This window comes from Manis javanica, chromosome 2 (genome assembly GCF_040802235.1).
Source record: "Manis javanica isolate MJ-LG chromosome 2, MJ_LKY, whole genome shotgun sequence".
NCBI lineage: Eukaryota > Metazoa > Chordata > Mammalia > Pholidota > Manidae > Manis > Manis javanica.
The window spans coordinates 244,603-258,991 of record NC_133157.1 but is presented as its reverse complement, the minus strand read 5'-3'; the positions used below and the strand labels follow the sequence as shown (position 1 = coordinate 258,991).

At 62.3% G+C, this 14,389-nt stretch overlaps 1 protein-coding gene across 11 annotated transcripts in view; it reads left to right on the top strand.

Annotated features, from left to right (window-relative positions):
* The first annotated feature begins 6,058 nt into the window (after nucleotides 1–6,058).
* CACNA1B (calcium voltage-gated channel subunit alpha1 B) overlaps nucleotides 6,059–14,389 on the top strand; it is a 180,455-nt gene continuing 172,124 nt past the window's right edge. For all 11 annotated transcript variants that reach the window (XR_012124599.1, XM_073220677.1, XM_073220671.1 and 8 more), the window contains exons 1-3: nucleotides 6,059–6,475; nucleotides 7,373–7,478; nucleotides 10,630–10,769. Coding sequence is in view for 10 of the 11 variants with exons in the window: in XM_073220677.1 (XP_073076778.1) it covers nucleotides 6,192–6,475; nucleotides 7,373–7,478; nucleotides 10,630–10,769 (530 nt within the window). In the remaining variant the exon portion in view is untranslated. The remainder of the gene's footprint in view (nucleotides 6,476–7,372; nucleotides 7,479–10,629; nucleotides 10,770–14,389) is intronic.

The window sequence follows — 14,389 nt, the reverse complement described above, 5'->3', positions numbered from 1 at the left end:
TTAAAAACTGTAGCGAGGAATTTGGAAAGCCCTCCAGATTAACAAAAGCATCGTTGGGACGCCAGCGCCTGATCCGGGCTGCGGCGGGGCTGTGGGAGCTGAGGGCGGGATGAGCCGCACACCCCGCGGGCGGACCCCGGCCTGGCCTGGCTGCCCCCGCCCCAGCCTCTTGCCTGAGCACCCGGGGAGCTGGACTGGGCAGTCTGTCCAGGCAGGGTGGACGGCAGTAGAAGAGCACGTGCACGTGGTTCTGTTTATGTGAAGTCCAGAAGCATTTAAAACTGCAAAAATCGTGCCGGGAAACCATAAGGGAAAGAGGGAAGGGCTAGCCCAGAGCTCGGGCCGGTGGGCCTCGAGGGGCTGGGGTCGCGGCCTTGGCTCGCGTGCTCTGCAGGTGTTTCCCGCCGGAAGGTGGGCGCACAGCTTGTACTGTGATTCTTTCAGCCTTATGCATGTTCTTAATTTGTGTGTCCTCGTCGTTTGAGTTCGAGGAGCAAGTATTGACTTGAGGACCGTCAGGGAGGGCGTGGGGAGCAGAGGGGCCAGGCGGGGGCCAGGCGGGCAGGAGGGGCAGGTTCCGAAGTGTGGGGTGGGAGCCCCTCTGCCCCTTCGCAGAGCCACTCCCACCCCTGTACTCCTTACCTTCGTTATCCTTCAAATTAAACATTGATCATATGTGAAAAAAAAAATTCCTCCTAGTAATACTGTCCTGACTCCCCACACGGGAACCCAATACGTAGGGCCATCGGTGTGATGGAGCATCGCTTTTATCGCATCAGAAACAAAATAACTTTGGAACAAATCTAACCAAGGCGGTGAAGGGCGTGTGTGCTGAGAACGAACATGTGGATGAAGGCAACATAACATGAGACAAGCAGGTGGAAGTACCCCCCCCCCCCCACACACACACAGCATGTGTTCATGGTTTGGAGGAGGTAATAGCGTCAAAACGTCCCTGTTCCCCAAAGCTATATAAATTCCATATAATCCCTATCAAATTCCAGTGGCTGGCCCTCAGACACAGAGAACGTCCTGTGGTTCCCAGAAGAGGGGGTGCAGGTACCGGCAAGGTAGGTGAAGGAGATCAAGATGTACATACCTGTGTGTGGTGAATACAGTCAGTAATACTGCGATGACTTTATATGGTGACGGGATAACTAGACTTATCAGGGAAGCATTTGTAACGTATATAAATGTTGAATCACTATGTTGAACCCTGAAACTATTATGTCAACTATACTTCAAAAAAAAATCTGTTAAACATTAAAAAGAGTTCCAGTGGTATTTTTCATAGAAATAAAAGCAAATCCTAAGTTCACACAGAAAAAGACCCCCAAAAGCTAAAGCAACGTCCAGAAAGAAGAAAGCTGGGGCATCACACTAAGTGATTTCAAGTTACATTATAAGCTACAGTAATCAAAACTGTGTGGAACTGGCACAAAACCAGACACATAGACAACAGAACAGAATCAAGGGTCCAGAAATAAACCCATGGATGTACAGCCAACTAATACTGACAAGAGGGCTAAGAAGTCAGTGGGGAGAGGAGCGTCTTCAGTAAATGGCGCTGGGAAACTCGGACCTTCACAGGCAAGAGGGTGAGGTTAGACCCCTATCTTCCACCGCTCGCAAAAATTGACATAAAATGGATTGAAGACTTAAGTGGAAGACTTGATACCATAAAACTCCTGGAAGAAAACGGAAAAGCTCTTGATGTTTTGGCAATGATTTTTTGGATATGGCACCAAAAGCACAGCAGCGAGAGCGGAAGCCGGCACGTGGGACGACGTCAAACGGCACAGGGCGCCTTGAGCGGAGCGGGAGGGAATGTCGGCCGACCACGCCTCTGACGAGCGTCATGTCCAAGCACAGGAGGAGCGCACGCGACTCGGTAGCAGAAAACCCCAGGTAATCCAGGTAAAAAATGGGCAGACGACCTGAGCAGGTATTTTCTGACGAGACTCAGAAGCCAACAGACATGCAAAACCGTGCTCGGCACCCTTAAACGTCAGGGAGATTTGAATCAAAAGCACAGTGAGGCGTCACTTCATCCCTGTTAGAATGGCCACTGTCAACAAGACAAGACACGACAAGTGTTGGCGAGGATGCGGAGAAACGGGACCCTCGTGTCCTGTTTGCGGGAATGTGAATTGGCGGAGCCTCTACGGAAACAGTATGGAGGTTCCTCAAAGCACCGAAGGCAGAGCCACCGCGGGACCCAGCATCTCCGCGGCTGGGCATTTATCCAAAGGAAAGGAAATCAGGATCTCAAGGGGTGTCTGCCCCCTGTGCTCACTGCAGCATCACTTACACTAACTAAGACATGGGCACAACCTAAGTGCCCATAATGGATAAAGGAAACGGGAGGAATATATACAATGAAACATATGAGTACAGCCATAAATAGAAGGAAAGCCTGCCATTCGTGACAACGTGGAGGGCGTTGAGGGCATTTTGCTAAATTAAGTGTTGGACAAGGAAAGACAAATACTGTGCAATCTCATGTGTATGTGGAATCGGAAAAAGCTGAAATCGTAGAAACAGGGTAGAATGGTGGTTGCCAGGAGCTGCGCGTGGGAGGAGTTGAGGAAATGCTGGTCGAAAGGCAGAAACTCTCAGAACTTCCACTTAAGTGCAGGAGTGGTCGCCCTTAGTAATCATTTTGGAATGTGTACACGTATGGAACGATCGCACGGTGCCCCTCGAACTCACACAACGTTGTATGTCAGTCAGACCGGAGGCAGAGTGGGCGGGGCGCCTGCGGGTGCGGAAGGGGCTGGGCTCTAGGCGTGGGGGGGAGTGGGCGGGGCGTGGATATGAGGCCGTCGCCGAGCATGTGGTGGGGCCGATGTGGGGACCCCTGAGGCTTCCTGGGGACCACGGGCCACACCAGTTGGCCCGGTGTGTGACTCCTGGAGGTTCAGGGTGGGCAGTGTGCGAGGCGGGTAGGAGAGGGGACGGACAGAAGGCCCTTCTCGGAAAGCAGGGGGGCAGGATCCAGGCCACAGTGGGGACGGACCAGGTGGGCTGGCCCAAGAGGGCGGGCTGTCTTCAAGGGCTGACAGCTCCAGCCTCGCGTCCCCACTTCCTCCTCCATGCACCCCGCTTCCGCCACAAGCCCAGGAGCCCTGGGCCCGAGGTGGGGTGGGACCTGGTCCCCTGCTCCTGCTGTGCTCCTCCCTCGGCCCGCCTCCGGGTTCTGACTTCATGGGCCTGGAGCAACAATGTCACCTGGCCTCCCACGGCCCCTGCAGCTGTGCCAAGAGGTGCCCGGGCCCATCCCCAGCGAGATGTCCAGGCCTCCGAGCAGCTGTGCACCCGTGCTGCATGCACCTCGTTGTGAGTGGTCCTCTTGAACCCAGTCAGCTCAGGGTTCCCGCTCCTCTACGGAAACAGCTCCTGTGGGGTGGTGGCATCCCGGTCCTCCTCCTCTAATTGTGGAGCGCTGGTCCCCCCCCTCTGGCATCTCGCGGCAGTACTGGGCCAATGGCTGCGGCTTCCCTAGACTTGCGCTCCCCCCTCAGCCCTGGAACCCTGCGCGCCGCTGGCCCAGGTGCTCTGATCGCTCTGTCTTCTTTTCATCCACCTGATTCTTGCCGGGTGCCCTGCTGTCCTCCTCTGCGTTCACTTATGATGTGATCGCTTCTGGTTCGGACGGAGTTCTGGCAAAGTGACACACTTGAAGGGACCATCCGCCATGTGTGTGTAGGGTGTCGCTGACCCCCAGGCATGGACTGTCCCTAGGCCTGCGGAGACAAGAGGCGGGAGCAGCGAGCAGACCCGGAGGGAGAAAGGAGGGTGGAGAGGGTGCCTGGGACCTTCAGTTGAGGCTTACGGCCAAACCAGGCGACCCGGCAGGACGGAGCTGGGGAATAAATGCCTGGCATCAGTCTTCCTTCCTCCAAGAGCCTGCTGCTCCAGGCAGGGGCGGCCGGGAGTCAGAGGTCACGGGAGCAGGCTCATGTGGTCCACACATGGCACAGAGCAGGTGGGGGAAGGGAAGAGGGTGCAAACGGCGGACTTGAAGTGATACAATTTCCAGATTCTTATCTCCAGCTGGACACTATCATCTGGCGTCCCTGGTGATGTCTAACTCAACGTCTGTACTTCTGTCACATAGAAAATTTTAATTTTCATCTGTGACCAACAAGCTCTTGCCCCATCTTTCCCATCCTGGTTTTCTTAGTTTGTGCTCAGGTCAAAGACTAAGACACCCATTTGTCTTTCCAGCAGACTACACACCTCCCCCTCTCAGGCCACTGCCCAAGCCCTGACTGGCCTCCCTGTTTCTCTCTCACAGGCCTCCAGCAGCCTCCCCTACAGCCTTCCCTTCCACCTCCCAGCTGAGGGAGCCCTGCTTCTGTTCGGGGCCACTATGTGCTCGCCTCAGCAGGTGACGGCAGCCCTAGTCCTCCGTCAGACGTTCACTTCTCCATCCTCTTGAAGCCAGGAGTGGTTCATGACCCAATAGCATTTAAAGAGAAATTTGCTGGAGGGCTTCTGAGAAGCCTTTCCTTTGTTATAGAATGATGTAATACGTTTATTTTAAAAAACTGGTTGTCCTTTTTACTACTGCCCCATCCTTCCTACTTGAGATGGTGGTGTAAAGATGTGGTATCTCCTGCTATGGCAGCCACTTTGGGCCATGAGGCTACAAGCGTGAGGATAACAAGTGTAAGGTGTGACTATGGGCAGGAGGAGGGATGTGTTTCTGAAATGGCACACTTCGTGACTTTGTAGTAAGTGAAGCTAAAACTGTATTGCATAAACCACTGGTACCTGGGGAGCGGGTTGCTTCCCTCTGAATGTGTCCTGGTGGTAAACACCCAGGCCCTCTGCTGTACATTCCTCACTCCGCAGCCAGGGATCCTTTTAGAACAGGAGTCGGACGACGACCTCTCAGCTCAGAACTCTCCTGACTTCCCATCATAGTCAAAACAGGAGCCAGAGCCCAGGCCTTGGTTTGCACAGCCCAGAGACTGACCCACGTGCTGCACCCCCTTACTCCCCCTCGCACTGTGTCCTGGTCTTACTTCGCACATCTCACTTTTCTGCAACATTTACGTCCGTTCAGGGATCATTTCCCTAAAGAGGTCTTCCCTGACTCGGTGGCGGAAAAGCCCCTTCGCCTTTGCCGGATCTTCCTCCCTTGCTCTGCCCGCGCGGCGCGCACTGCTGCCTGGCAGGGGTGATTCGGTGGCTTCCTGACGCGGCGAACGAATCGTGCGTGACTCGAGTAGAGCAGTGCCTGGCCCGAAGTGCCCACCGCGTGAGCGCCTGCCATTCCTTGGAGAAGGTCGGCTCTGCAGGCAGCCCTGCCTGGGCTTGGGAAGTGCTCGTCGGCGACGCTCCGTGAGGGCGCGGGTGGATGCGCGGCCCCCGGCAGGCCCTCCTCCGTTGGTACTGAATGGTCGGGGGAACGAAGGAATCTCTGAATTGAGACTTAAGAGCTGACTCAGTGTGTGTTGACGAAAAGGCCTAGTTTACGATTGAGGGCTGAGGGGACCCAGGGCAGGGCTGTGCGTCCTGAGACCCCAAGGCTAGGAGGCGAAAGCCGTGGCCCATGAAGATGCTGAAGGCACCGAAGGGACGGCAGGAGGCCGGGCGCCGACACGCTGGGGAGGCCGGTGGTCCGCGGCGAGGGGAAGGAAGCTGACGACGAGGCCGCTGGGAGGAGTGGAGTGAGGAAAGCAACGTGGGGACAGGGGCCTAACCCTCCGCCATTGGGCCGGAGCCGCTCGCGGGTGGTGGCGTCCACGGGGGACCGAGCGCGCCGTCGAGGACTCCCAGGCGCGCCCCGCTCCGCGCCGCCGCGCAGTTCAGCGTCTGGCCGGCTCCCGCCCGGGGTGCAGGGCTGGACGCGCGGACGGCACCCGCTGCCCGCTTCCGCCCGGCGCGGGTGCAGCCCGGAGGCCCGCGGAGCGCGGGGGGCGGGCGGCCGGACCCGGCGGCGGGGCGGGGCGGGGGCGGGGGCGGCCGGGCGGGGCCGGCGCGGATTGGCCGCGCGCCCCCGCGTGACGGGCCCCTTATAGGGCGTGGTGCGGGCGGCCGAGTCGGGTGCGGCGGTGGCTGGCAGGGCGAGGTCCGTGCGGCTCCGCGCTCCGCGGCTGCACCGCTCCGAGCGCCTGGCGCGCCCCGCGCCCTCCCTCCCGGGGCCTCTGGGCCGGGGATGCGTGCGGCGCCCGGGGGCCATGGTCCGCTTCGGGGACGAGCTAGGCGGCCGCTATGGGGGCGCCGGCGGCGGGGACCGGGCCCGGGGCGGCGGGGCCGGCGGGGCAGGCGGCCCGGGCCCCGGGGGGCTGCAGCCGGGCCAGCGGGTCCTCTACAAGCAGTCGATCGCGCAGCGCGCGCGGACCATGGCGCTGTACAACCCCATCCCGGTCAAGCAGAACTGCTTCACCGTCAACCGCTCGCTCTTCGTCTTCAGCGAGGACAACGTCGTCCGCAAATACGCCAAGCGCATCACCGAGTGGCCATATCCTGCCGGGGGCCGGGGGCCGCCTGAGGTCGCGGGGACAGGGACCGGGAGCGGCGTCCAGCGCCCGCCGGCTCCGGGAGGGTGCGGGGCGGGGGGCGGGCGGGGGCCGTCGCGCGGCGCCCAGTGGCCATCTTTCCCGGGCCCGGAGGAGGGCGCGACCCGCGGAGAGGCGCACCGGCTACGCCGCGGTTCGGCGAGGAGGGGGCGGGGCGGGGCTCGTGGCTCCTCCGCGCGCCGCGTGTGCGCGTGTGTTCTGTGTGTGCGTGTGCGTGGTGTGCAGTCGTGGTGGCGGGGCCGAGGGAGTCGGCTGGACACTGGGCGGAGCCCCCTGCCCCTGGACTCGTTCTCTCCTTTGGTCCGGGTGCAGAGCGCGCGGCCAGCCTGGAGGGCACCCGAGGGCGAATCCGTGTCTGTGCAGCCGAGAGCCCCGGTGTGGACGCGGGCCCGGGCGCGTGCCTGGCTGCAGGTGCGTTTGTGCGGGCACAGCATGAGCCCGGTGCTGCGCGTGCGTGCGTCCGGGACTCAGGGTGCATGTGTGTTCACGTGCCTGTGTAGGTACGGGCGGCGACGTGTCTAGGTGGGAGTCTGCGCCTGCGCGTGCCCCTCCACCAGCCCCGCGCGGGGGGCGCGCAGCCCTCTCCCCTCGGGCGCGGAGCCGGGCGGGGCCGAGCGGCGCTGTCCGCGGTGCTGACGGCCGCCGGGACGTGGACGTGCCGGGGGGCTGGCGGCCGCAACTGCAGAGGCCCCGCCTCGGATGAGGGCGGGGTGGGCTTCGGAGCGGTCAGCTCGGCCCCTCCGTCGGCTGCCTGGCCGTGGCAGCTACCCGGGCTTGTGTCTGGGCCTCCGCGCCTCGCTTCCTCCTGGCGCCTCCGGGCCAGTCCTTAACCCGCGCACTCCGTTTGAGTACATGATCCTGGCCACCATCATCGCCAACTGTATCGTGCTGGCGCTGGAGCAGCACCTCCCAGACGGAGACAAGACGCCCATGTCCGAGCGGCTGGTGAGTGGGCGGCGGCAGCTTGCGGATTCCCTGGCCCTTTTAGGGACTGTGTCTGAGGGCCGCTTCCTGGGCCAGGGCAGTCTATGCAGCTCCTTTCTCCTTGAGTGGAGGCAAAGGGTGGAACCCCTCAGCTAGCGCCTCCCTCAAGGGCCGGGAGGACTGGGGTAGCCAGCTCAGCACCTGATGGGAAGGGGGCCTGAGAGAGGCCCCATCAGCCAGCAGCCGCTGCACCCCGTGCCTCCAGCTGCCCTTAGCCCCGAATGGGCTGCCCAGCCCCACAACCTCAGGCCTTGATCTGAGAGACCAGCAGTCACGCTTGGGGAGCGAAGGGCTCGGGGTGTCAGGCTCCGGGGGTGCCCTGTTGAGGGCCGGGCTGCTGGCCCACCTCCTCCCTGGCTCTGTGGCTGTCGGAGGCCCCCGTAGTGGGGGTCCAAAGGGTCACTCTCTCCCTCAGCCTTCCCTGGCTCTGTTTGGAATCCCTTCTCTGTGGGGCCGCTCCTTCCCACGCCTTCTTCCCAAACATCCTGGATTGTGCCAAGAGCCTTGTAGACCCCTGTGCCGCCCCCCGTTGAAACACAAAGCTTGTGAGAGGGTGCCAGAGCAGAGGGAGGGGAGGTGTTTGGGGAGGGGAGCCCCACTTCAAAGGTGAAGCTGCGTCCCTAGGCCCCAGCCCTCTCGGCTGCCTGGCCCTTTGCCTGGGCTCAGTTTGGGCTCCTAGAGACCTGACAGACTGAGCCTCAGAGCAGAGAGAGGACAGGCAGGTGCAGGGTCCAGAGGGGGGCCTGGGCCTGCTGGAGAGCTGCAGAGGCCCCGAGGTCCCAAGGAGACAGCTGCTCCTGGGACCCCAGCATCCAGAGGCTGATCCCCTCCCCCCACCCTGGCAAGTGAGTGGAGATGAGCATTGATGAAACAGGCCCTGTCCAGTCCTCGGTTGGCCCTGAGCTCCCCTCCCCGCAGGCCGTCGCAGGCCCGGGGTGCGAAGGGGGACCGAGCAAGGCTGCCCTGGGGGTGCACGCACGTCGGGGAGGCACCACGGGAGGGCGAAGAAGCTGCATAGCCAAGGGATGGGTTTTAGGGAGCTGACTTCTCTTCAGGCTCCCGGAGGACCAGTAGGGGTGTCTGACTGTGGGAGTGGGGCAAGAACGTGGAGGACAGCACGGCCGTGCCACGGGGCAGAGTGGGACGTGGTCTCCGCAGGTGGCTCTTGTCCGGGTGTGGAGCTGGACAGGGTCACTCGCCTTCTCTGGGCCCCTTGCCTGCTATGTGCTGGGGGTGAGCATCCCCTCTGGAGGCTGGAGAAGAGGGTGAAGGGGGGAGAGAACTGGACCGTCAGGCAGGGAGCTGTGAGTGCCAGGCCACAGGGTGTGGTCCTGTCTCCTAGGAAGTCTGGCAAGGTGGAGCCAGAGGGAAGCAGGCCAGGTGGTGGCCAGGTCCCGGGGTCAGGGGCCGGTATACAGGGGTCAGACTTGGGCCATCATCAAGCCAAGTCCGAGCTCCTGCCTCCCAGGCGAGGGAGGGTTTGCTTGGTGGCAGTGGCGGGTGGAGAGGTTGGGGGCTGAGCTGTCAGGAAAATGAACAGAGCGGGCCCAACCTGGAGGCCGTTCCTAGGAGGCCTAGGAAGCCCTTGGCTGGTCCTGGCTCTGCATCCAGGCACAGGCCTTGCAGGCCCTTAGGATGGAGGCAAGGCCAGAACAGAGAGGCTGGCCTGGAGGGCAGGGTGGTGACTCCGGGTTCAGGCCCGGGCTCGTGCTGCTGCCAGGGGAGCAGGTAGGGGTCCAGGTGCCTTGGGGATGGCCTCTCGCCTGCGGTTTGCCTCCCCGGCTCCCGGCTCCAGTTGCTTGGCTTCCCACCCGCCCATCAACTACCCAAGAGACCTTTAGCCAGATCCCCTGGCCTGCAGTCTCACCCAGGCCACTGCTGCCTGCCCACCCAGCCCTCCCTCAAGCCAGCCCTCAGCACGTGCTCCAGGTGGGGTGGGGAAGAGCTGCGAGGAGAGGGGTCTGGGGTGCAGCCCCCATCTTCCAGTTTCTGCCTGCGCCTCTGTGCATCTGGACGCTTTCTGTGAAGACTTGTTTCTGGGGCCCACCTGTTCCCTGGCAGATGGTCGGCAGCCCCTCCCTTGGGAGCCCAGGGCTCTCCGACTAAATCAGAGCAGAAGCCTCTGAGGGGTGATTCCCTCCGGACTCAGCATCGGGGCATAGGGTGGGAGAGCTGGACCATGGTGGACACTCGGCTGCCAGTCAGCCTGAGGGCTGGGGGGCCCAGGCTGAGGCTGTTCCCAGGCAGGTGGGAAGAGCCCTTGAAGGCACAGGCTGCTGGTGCTGAGCAGGAGCCAGCAGGCCACGGAGACAGCCTGGCCCCCTCAGTCTGGCCCGGGGCTCGCCTGTGCTGAGGCACTCCCTGCCACCGCCCCTAGCATGTGGCACCCCTGCCACTTCCCACACCTCCAGTGCATGTCTGCACGTGGTGCCCTCCCCACTGAGCTGCCTGTGGCCTCGCTGATGCCGGTGCTGAGATGCAGGAGTGGAGAGGGGGTGCTGCTGTCCCCCATCCCCACCCTGTGCTGACCGGAATTCCTTTCCTTGTCACCTGGCTGGACACCTCACCCTTCAGAGGATCCCTGGGGTCTGGGCATACTTGCTCCCACCAGGACTTGCGCGTTCTGACTCTCCAGGAGATGTGCTGGAGATTAAGTGGTTCCTGGCTGCTCCTGGGAGGCGGGGTCTTTGTGTAGGCACCTGGCACGTGGAGCCCTTGGTGCCATCAGATCCCTCCAGGTCTGAATCCGCCTCTGCCTCTCACAGGCTGAATTTCCTCAGGGTGGGGATGTGAGTGCTGAAGACAGGGGCTGTGGAAGGTCATTCTCTGCAGAAGAGGCCCACAAGCGCTGTGGCCATCACTGCTTTGGCCCTGCAGGGCTTCGAGGCACGGAAGCCTCTGCAGGGACTGTGACGTGGCTGGCCATGGGAGCCGGACCACGTTCCCTGTAGGCCCGTGGCCGGAGCGCCAGCTGGGGGAGCCTGTGCTGTGGGGGTCCCAGCCTGGTGGGCGGGTCATAGCTGGGACAGGGGCGTGGAGTGCCACCAGCCGCTGCCCGCTGCCCCAGCCTACCTCTCGGGGGCAGGGTGACCCGCTCTGTGCTTGCCCGCAGGATGACACGGAGCCCTACTTCATCGGCATCTTCTGCTTCGAAGCGGGAATGAAGATTATTGCTCTGGGCTTTGTCCTCCACAAGGGCTCCTACCTGCGCAACGGCTGGAATGTCATGGACTTCGTGGTGGTCCTCACGGGGTAGGCGCGTGGGCCGGGGGGCAGCCGTGTCCACACAGGGGCCCCACGGCTCCTCCTGAGGCTGGCCAGTGGCCTGGGGGCCGTGTACAAGGGCACCAATTGCATCCGAGAGGGGCGGGGATTTCTCCCCAAGAGGCGTCATGTTGCTGTCAAATAAAAGTGACCTGTCAGAGCCACAGACATGGGGCTGCTGGCTTTGTGGCCAGGTTGCCGCGGGGGTGGGCTCTGGGCCCTGTTTCATAGACCCTGGGCTCCAGCCTTCCCTGTGCCCCCTGCAGGCTGGCAGAGGCCTTTCCCTGTGTGGGCCCCATCCCACCTGGGCTGCCCAGAACAAGACCTTCCTGCACCGCGGGGCCCCGGCGGGTGAGGGTGTCCAAGGTCCGCCTTTTTGGTTTCTGGCTCAAAGAGGTGCGTCATCAGTGTGTCCCACCCACCACACCTCCTCTCATATGGACCCCAAAAACTGACAGGCTGTGGTTCCCCAGGAGATACAGGAGGCCAGCCCCGGTCCGGACTGGGGTGGACTGCAGGGCTCCTGCCCAGTGACCCTCCCTCGGTGTCCCAGTCCATCCGTCTGCACAGTGGGTCCTTTAGGCCCGGCCTTGTTCCTCTGGCCAGCGGGCTGCAGACTGTGGCTCCTTGGGGCTGGGGGAACGAGTGCTTGGGGAGTCTTTGCCACAGGACCTGTTGGCCAGCCCAGGTCCCACAGGATCCCCGCTACCCACCCCTGGCAGGGACTGAAGCCTGGTCTTCCCTGGGGCCTCGCTGTCCGGGAGGCTCAGAGTCCAGATCTCAGGAGGGACCGGGCCCCACTGTGCCCAGAGCACTGCTTCCAGCTGTGTGCTGGGCAGAGGCTGCCCTGGGACCCCCATCCTGCCCCGGTGCACGTGAGGACATGTCCGGAGGTGGTCTGGGCTTAAGCAGAGAAGGGGCAGGTGGCTGTGTGAGGAAGAGCCAGGCTTGGCTAGGCGACCCCTGAGCCTCCAAAAGGCCCTCGGAGTGAGGCCCTGAGCTGCGGGCCCCGTCCTGGGGGGTGGCTTCTCCATCTGCTGAGTGCTGACAGCTTGGCCCCAGAGGCATCCAGCCTGCACAACGTGGGTCAGCAAGGAGGTGGCCTCGCCTTTGGTGGGTCTCTTCCTGGAGAGGAGGCGGAGTTGCCTGTGGGCCCCCCTGCTCCACCCCTGGCCCTGTGTCCTGGGGCCTGTGGGTTCCCCCTTTCATAGCACTGAGAGGATGAGCTGCGCGTCTCTGAGATCAGAACAGCTAACAGGGTTTCTGACCAATAGGGCAGCTGTCTGATTTCTACTTCATTTATCAAAACAACCAGGGAGGGAAGAACACTGGGACCTTCTGCTGGGAGGCAGCGCTGGGCCGCCCACACCTGCTCCCTGTCCTCCTGCTTTGTGGTGGGCGTGGCTCAGGTCGGGACCCACCGGTCCTCCGAGGGTGTGTGGGGTGATGCGTGCTCCCACCAGTGGTGCTGGCAGGGTGCTGTGGTGCGCGTGGCCCCGGAGAGGGTGGTGCTCCCACGGTCCGGCGGGCACTGTGTAGGGTGCTGTGGAGAATCACTGGCTGTTTACCTCTCTCCCTCCCTCTAGAAGAGTCCCTATGGACAAGAAGGTCTTATTTTTCAGGGTGTCCCCAGAGCCCAGCCTGGGGCAGGCTCCCAGCAGGTATCAGGCAGCGTTTGCTGAATTAATGGGCTGTTGAAGCATGAGGGTGCTGGGCCAGCTGGGAGCTAGGTGGGGCGCCACCCTGCCCCCGGGCCTCTGCCCATGGTGCTGAGTGTTTGGGCTGCCAGGGTCAGGGCGGGGCGGGGGTGGGACCCCTGTGTTGTCCTGAGAGCAGGTCCTGATTCCAGGACCAGGGGGTCTGGGTCCCTCCGCGAGGGCCGGGTGAGGCCTCCCGAGGGGTGGTTGCTCTCGCTTGCCACTGGCCACTCTCCTGGGTGAAGGGAGAACAGGATGGGCTTGCCTCCTGGAGCCCCAGGGAGGGGATCCCCGGGCCCTGAGACTTATCGCCGCCCCCCCACTCCCGTGTGTCCTTTCTCTCTCTGTGCTCCCCTCCCCCTGGCTTGCCCTCTTCGTCATTGTGTGTCTGACTTCTCTGCCTCTTTGGCCCTTTATCTCTTCTTCACTCTGACTCCACATTTCCTTTCCTCTCGGTGTCTCTGTCCTCTGTCTCGGGCCTTCTTTCTCTCTTCTGCCTCATTCTGTGGCTCTGTGTCTTGCCTGGGCCAGGAGTCTCTGCTCCGTGTCTGTAGGGGGAGGGCTGGAGTTGGCGCGGAGGTTTCCAGGCTGCCTCTCTCTGCACCTCATCCCCCGAGGTGGCGCTGGCTTGGGAGGGGAGCCCCTGGTGGGAGGGCGACCTGTTCCCCATGGGCTCCCTCGCCAGCCCGGAGTCACGCTGGGGAGCTGCTTCGTCACTCCTACTTGGGGCGCACGGGGACCCACAGCCTGTGTGTGTGCACGTGGGTGTGTGCAGGGAGGCCCTGGGTCTGTCCTGGGTGCGTGATGTCGCCCATAGGGACCAGGGAAGAGCCCGGGCACTGACTCTCCTGAGCTGAGGTCCCTGTGGGTAGCATGGAGGGGGTGTTATTTCTCTTGACTTTGTTGTTTTTAATTAGGGTTTACTTAATTGGTGCTCAGCGGGCTGGAGGCCTGTGGTGGGAGGGGAGGGGCTCTGGCTGGGTCGCCCTGTTGCTGGGCAAAGCCCAGCTGGTCCCCAAGGCCAGTGGGTCTCTTCTGCTTCCAAGGCTGCTGTGCAGGTCACAGGAGGTGCCCTGCATGGGACAGGCCCCACCCTGCCTCGGGGAAGCCTCTGAGCCTCACATATTCTCCTGTAAACAGCCTGGGCACTGGGGCAGGGCAGCACCCAGCCCTGGCTCTGTGCCAACGCCCACACCCGTCTTGAACCTCCCCCACCTATTTGTCCCTCCATGAGTACTTGTTCATTCAGGGTTTGCTGAGGCTCTGCTAGGCACCAGGACACAGCAGGCTGTCCACTCGGCCCCTCCCTGCCGTCTGTGTCGGGGGGACGGTCTCCCCAGCCTTGGGGTGTACGCCGTTCGCTTGACCAACTACTTGACTGAAGCGTGATGCTTATTGCTTAAAGTCTGTGTCTCCTCCTATCTTCCCACCCCTGAATATACACTTGACAAGGGCAGGCCTCGACCTGTACCCTCCATGGCTGCATCACGGTGCCTGGGGCAGGTGTGCCACGAGACCACCCTGTGTTTGTGTGCTTCGATTTCCCATGTAGAGAGGGCTAAGGAGTGCAAGGTGCAGGCCGGTGCGAGAGGGCCTCTGGACCAAGGCGATGCCTGACCATGAGGGGCTGAGCCGTCTGGATTTTAGGGGAGGCTGTGGCTGGAGGCATCAGTGCCAGGACACCAGTGTGTCCATGGTCTTTAGGCCCAGCAGGATCCCAGGGCTGGAGGTCTGGGGGATAAGCTGTCCATGACAGCCCAGTGACCCCAGAGCTTGTGGGTGGGCACTGGCTAGTGGGCGGTGGAGAACCGGCCTAGTGCATGTTTCCGGGAGGAAGAGCTTGCTCCCCTGGGGCGGGAGTGACCGGCTCCCCGGGAAGGGAGGAGGGGCTGTGTGGCCAGTGCCTGTGGG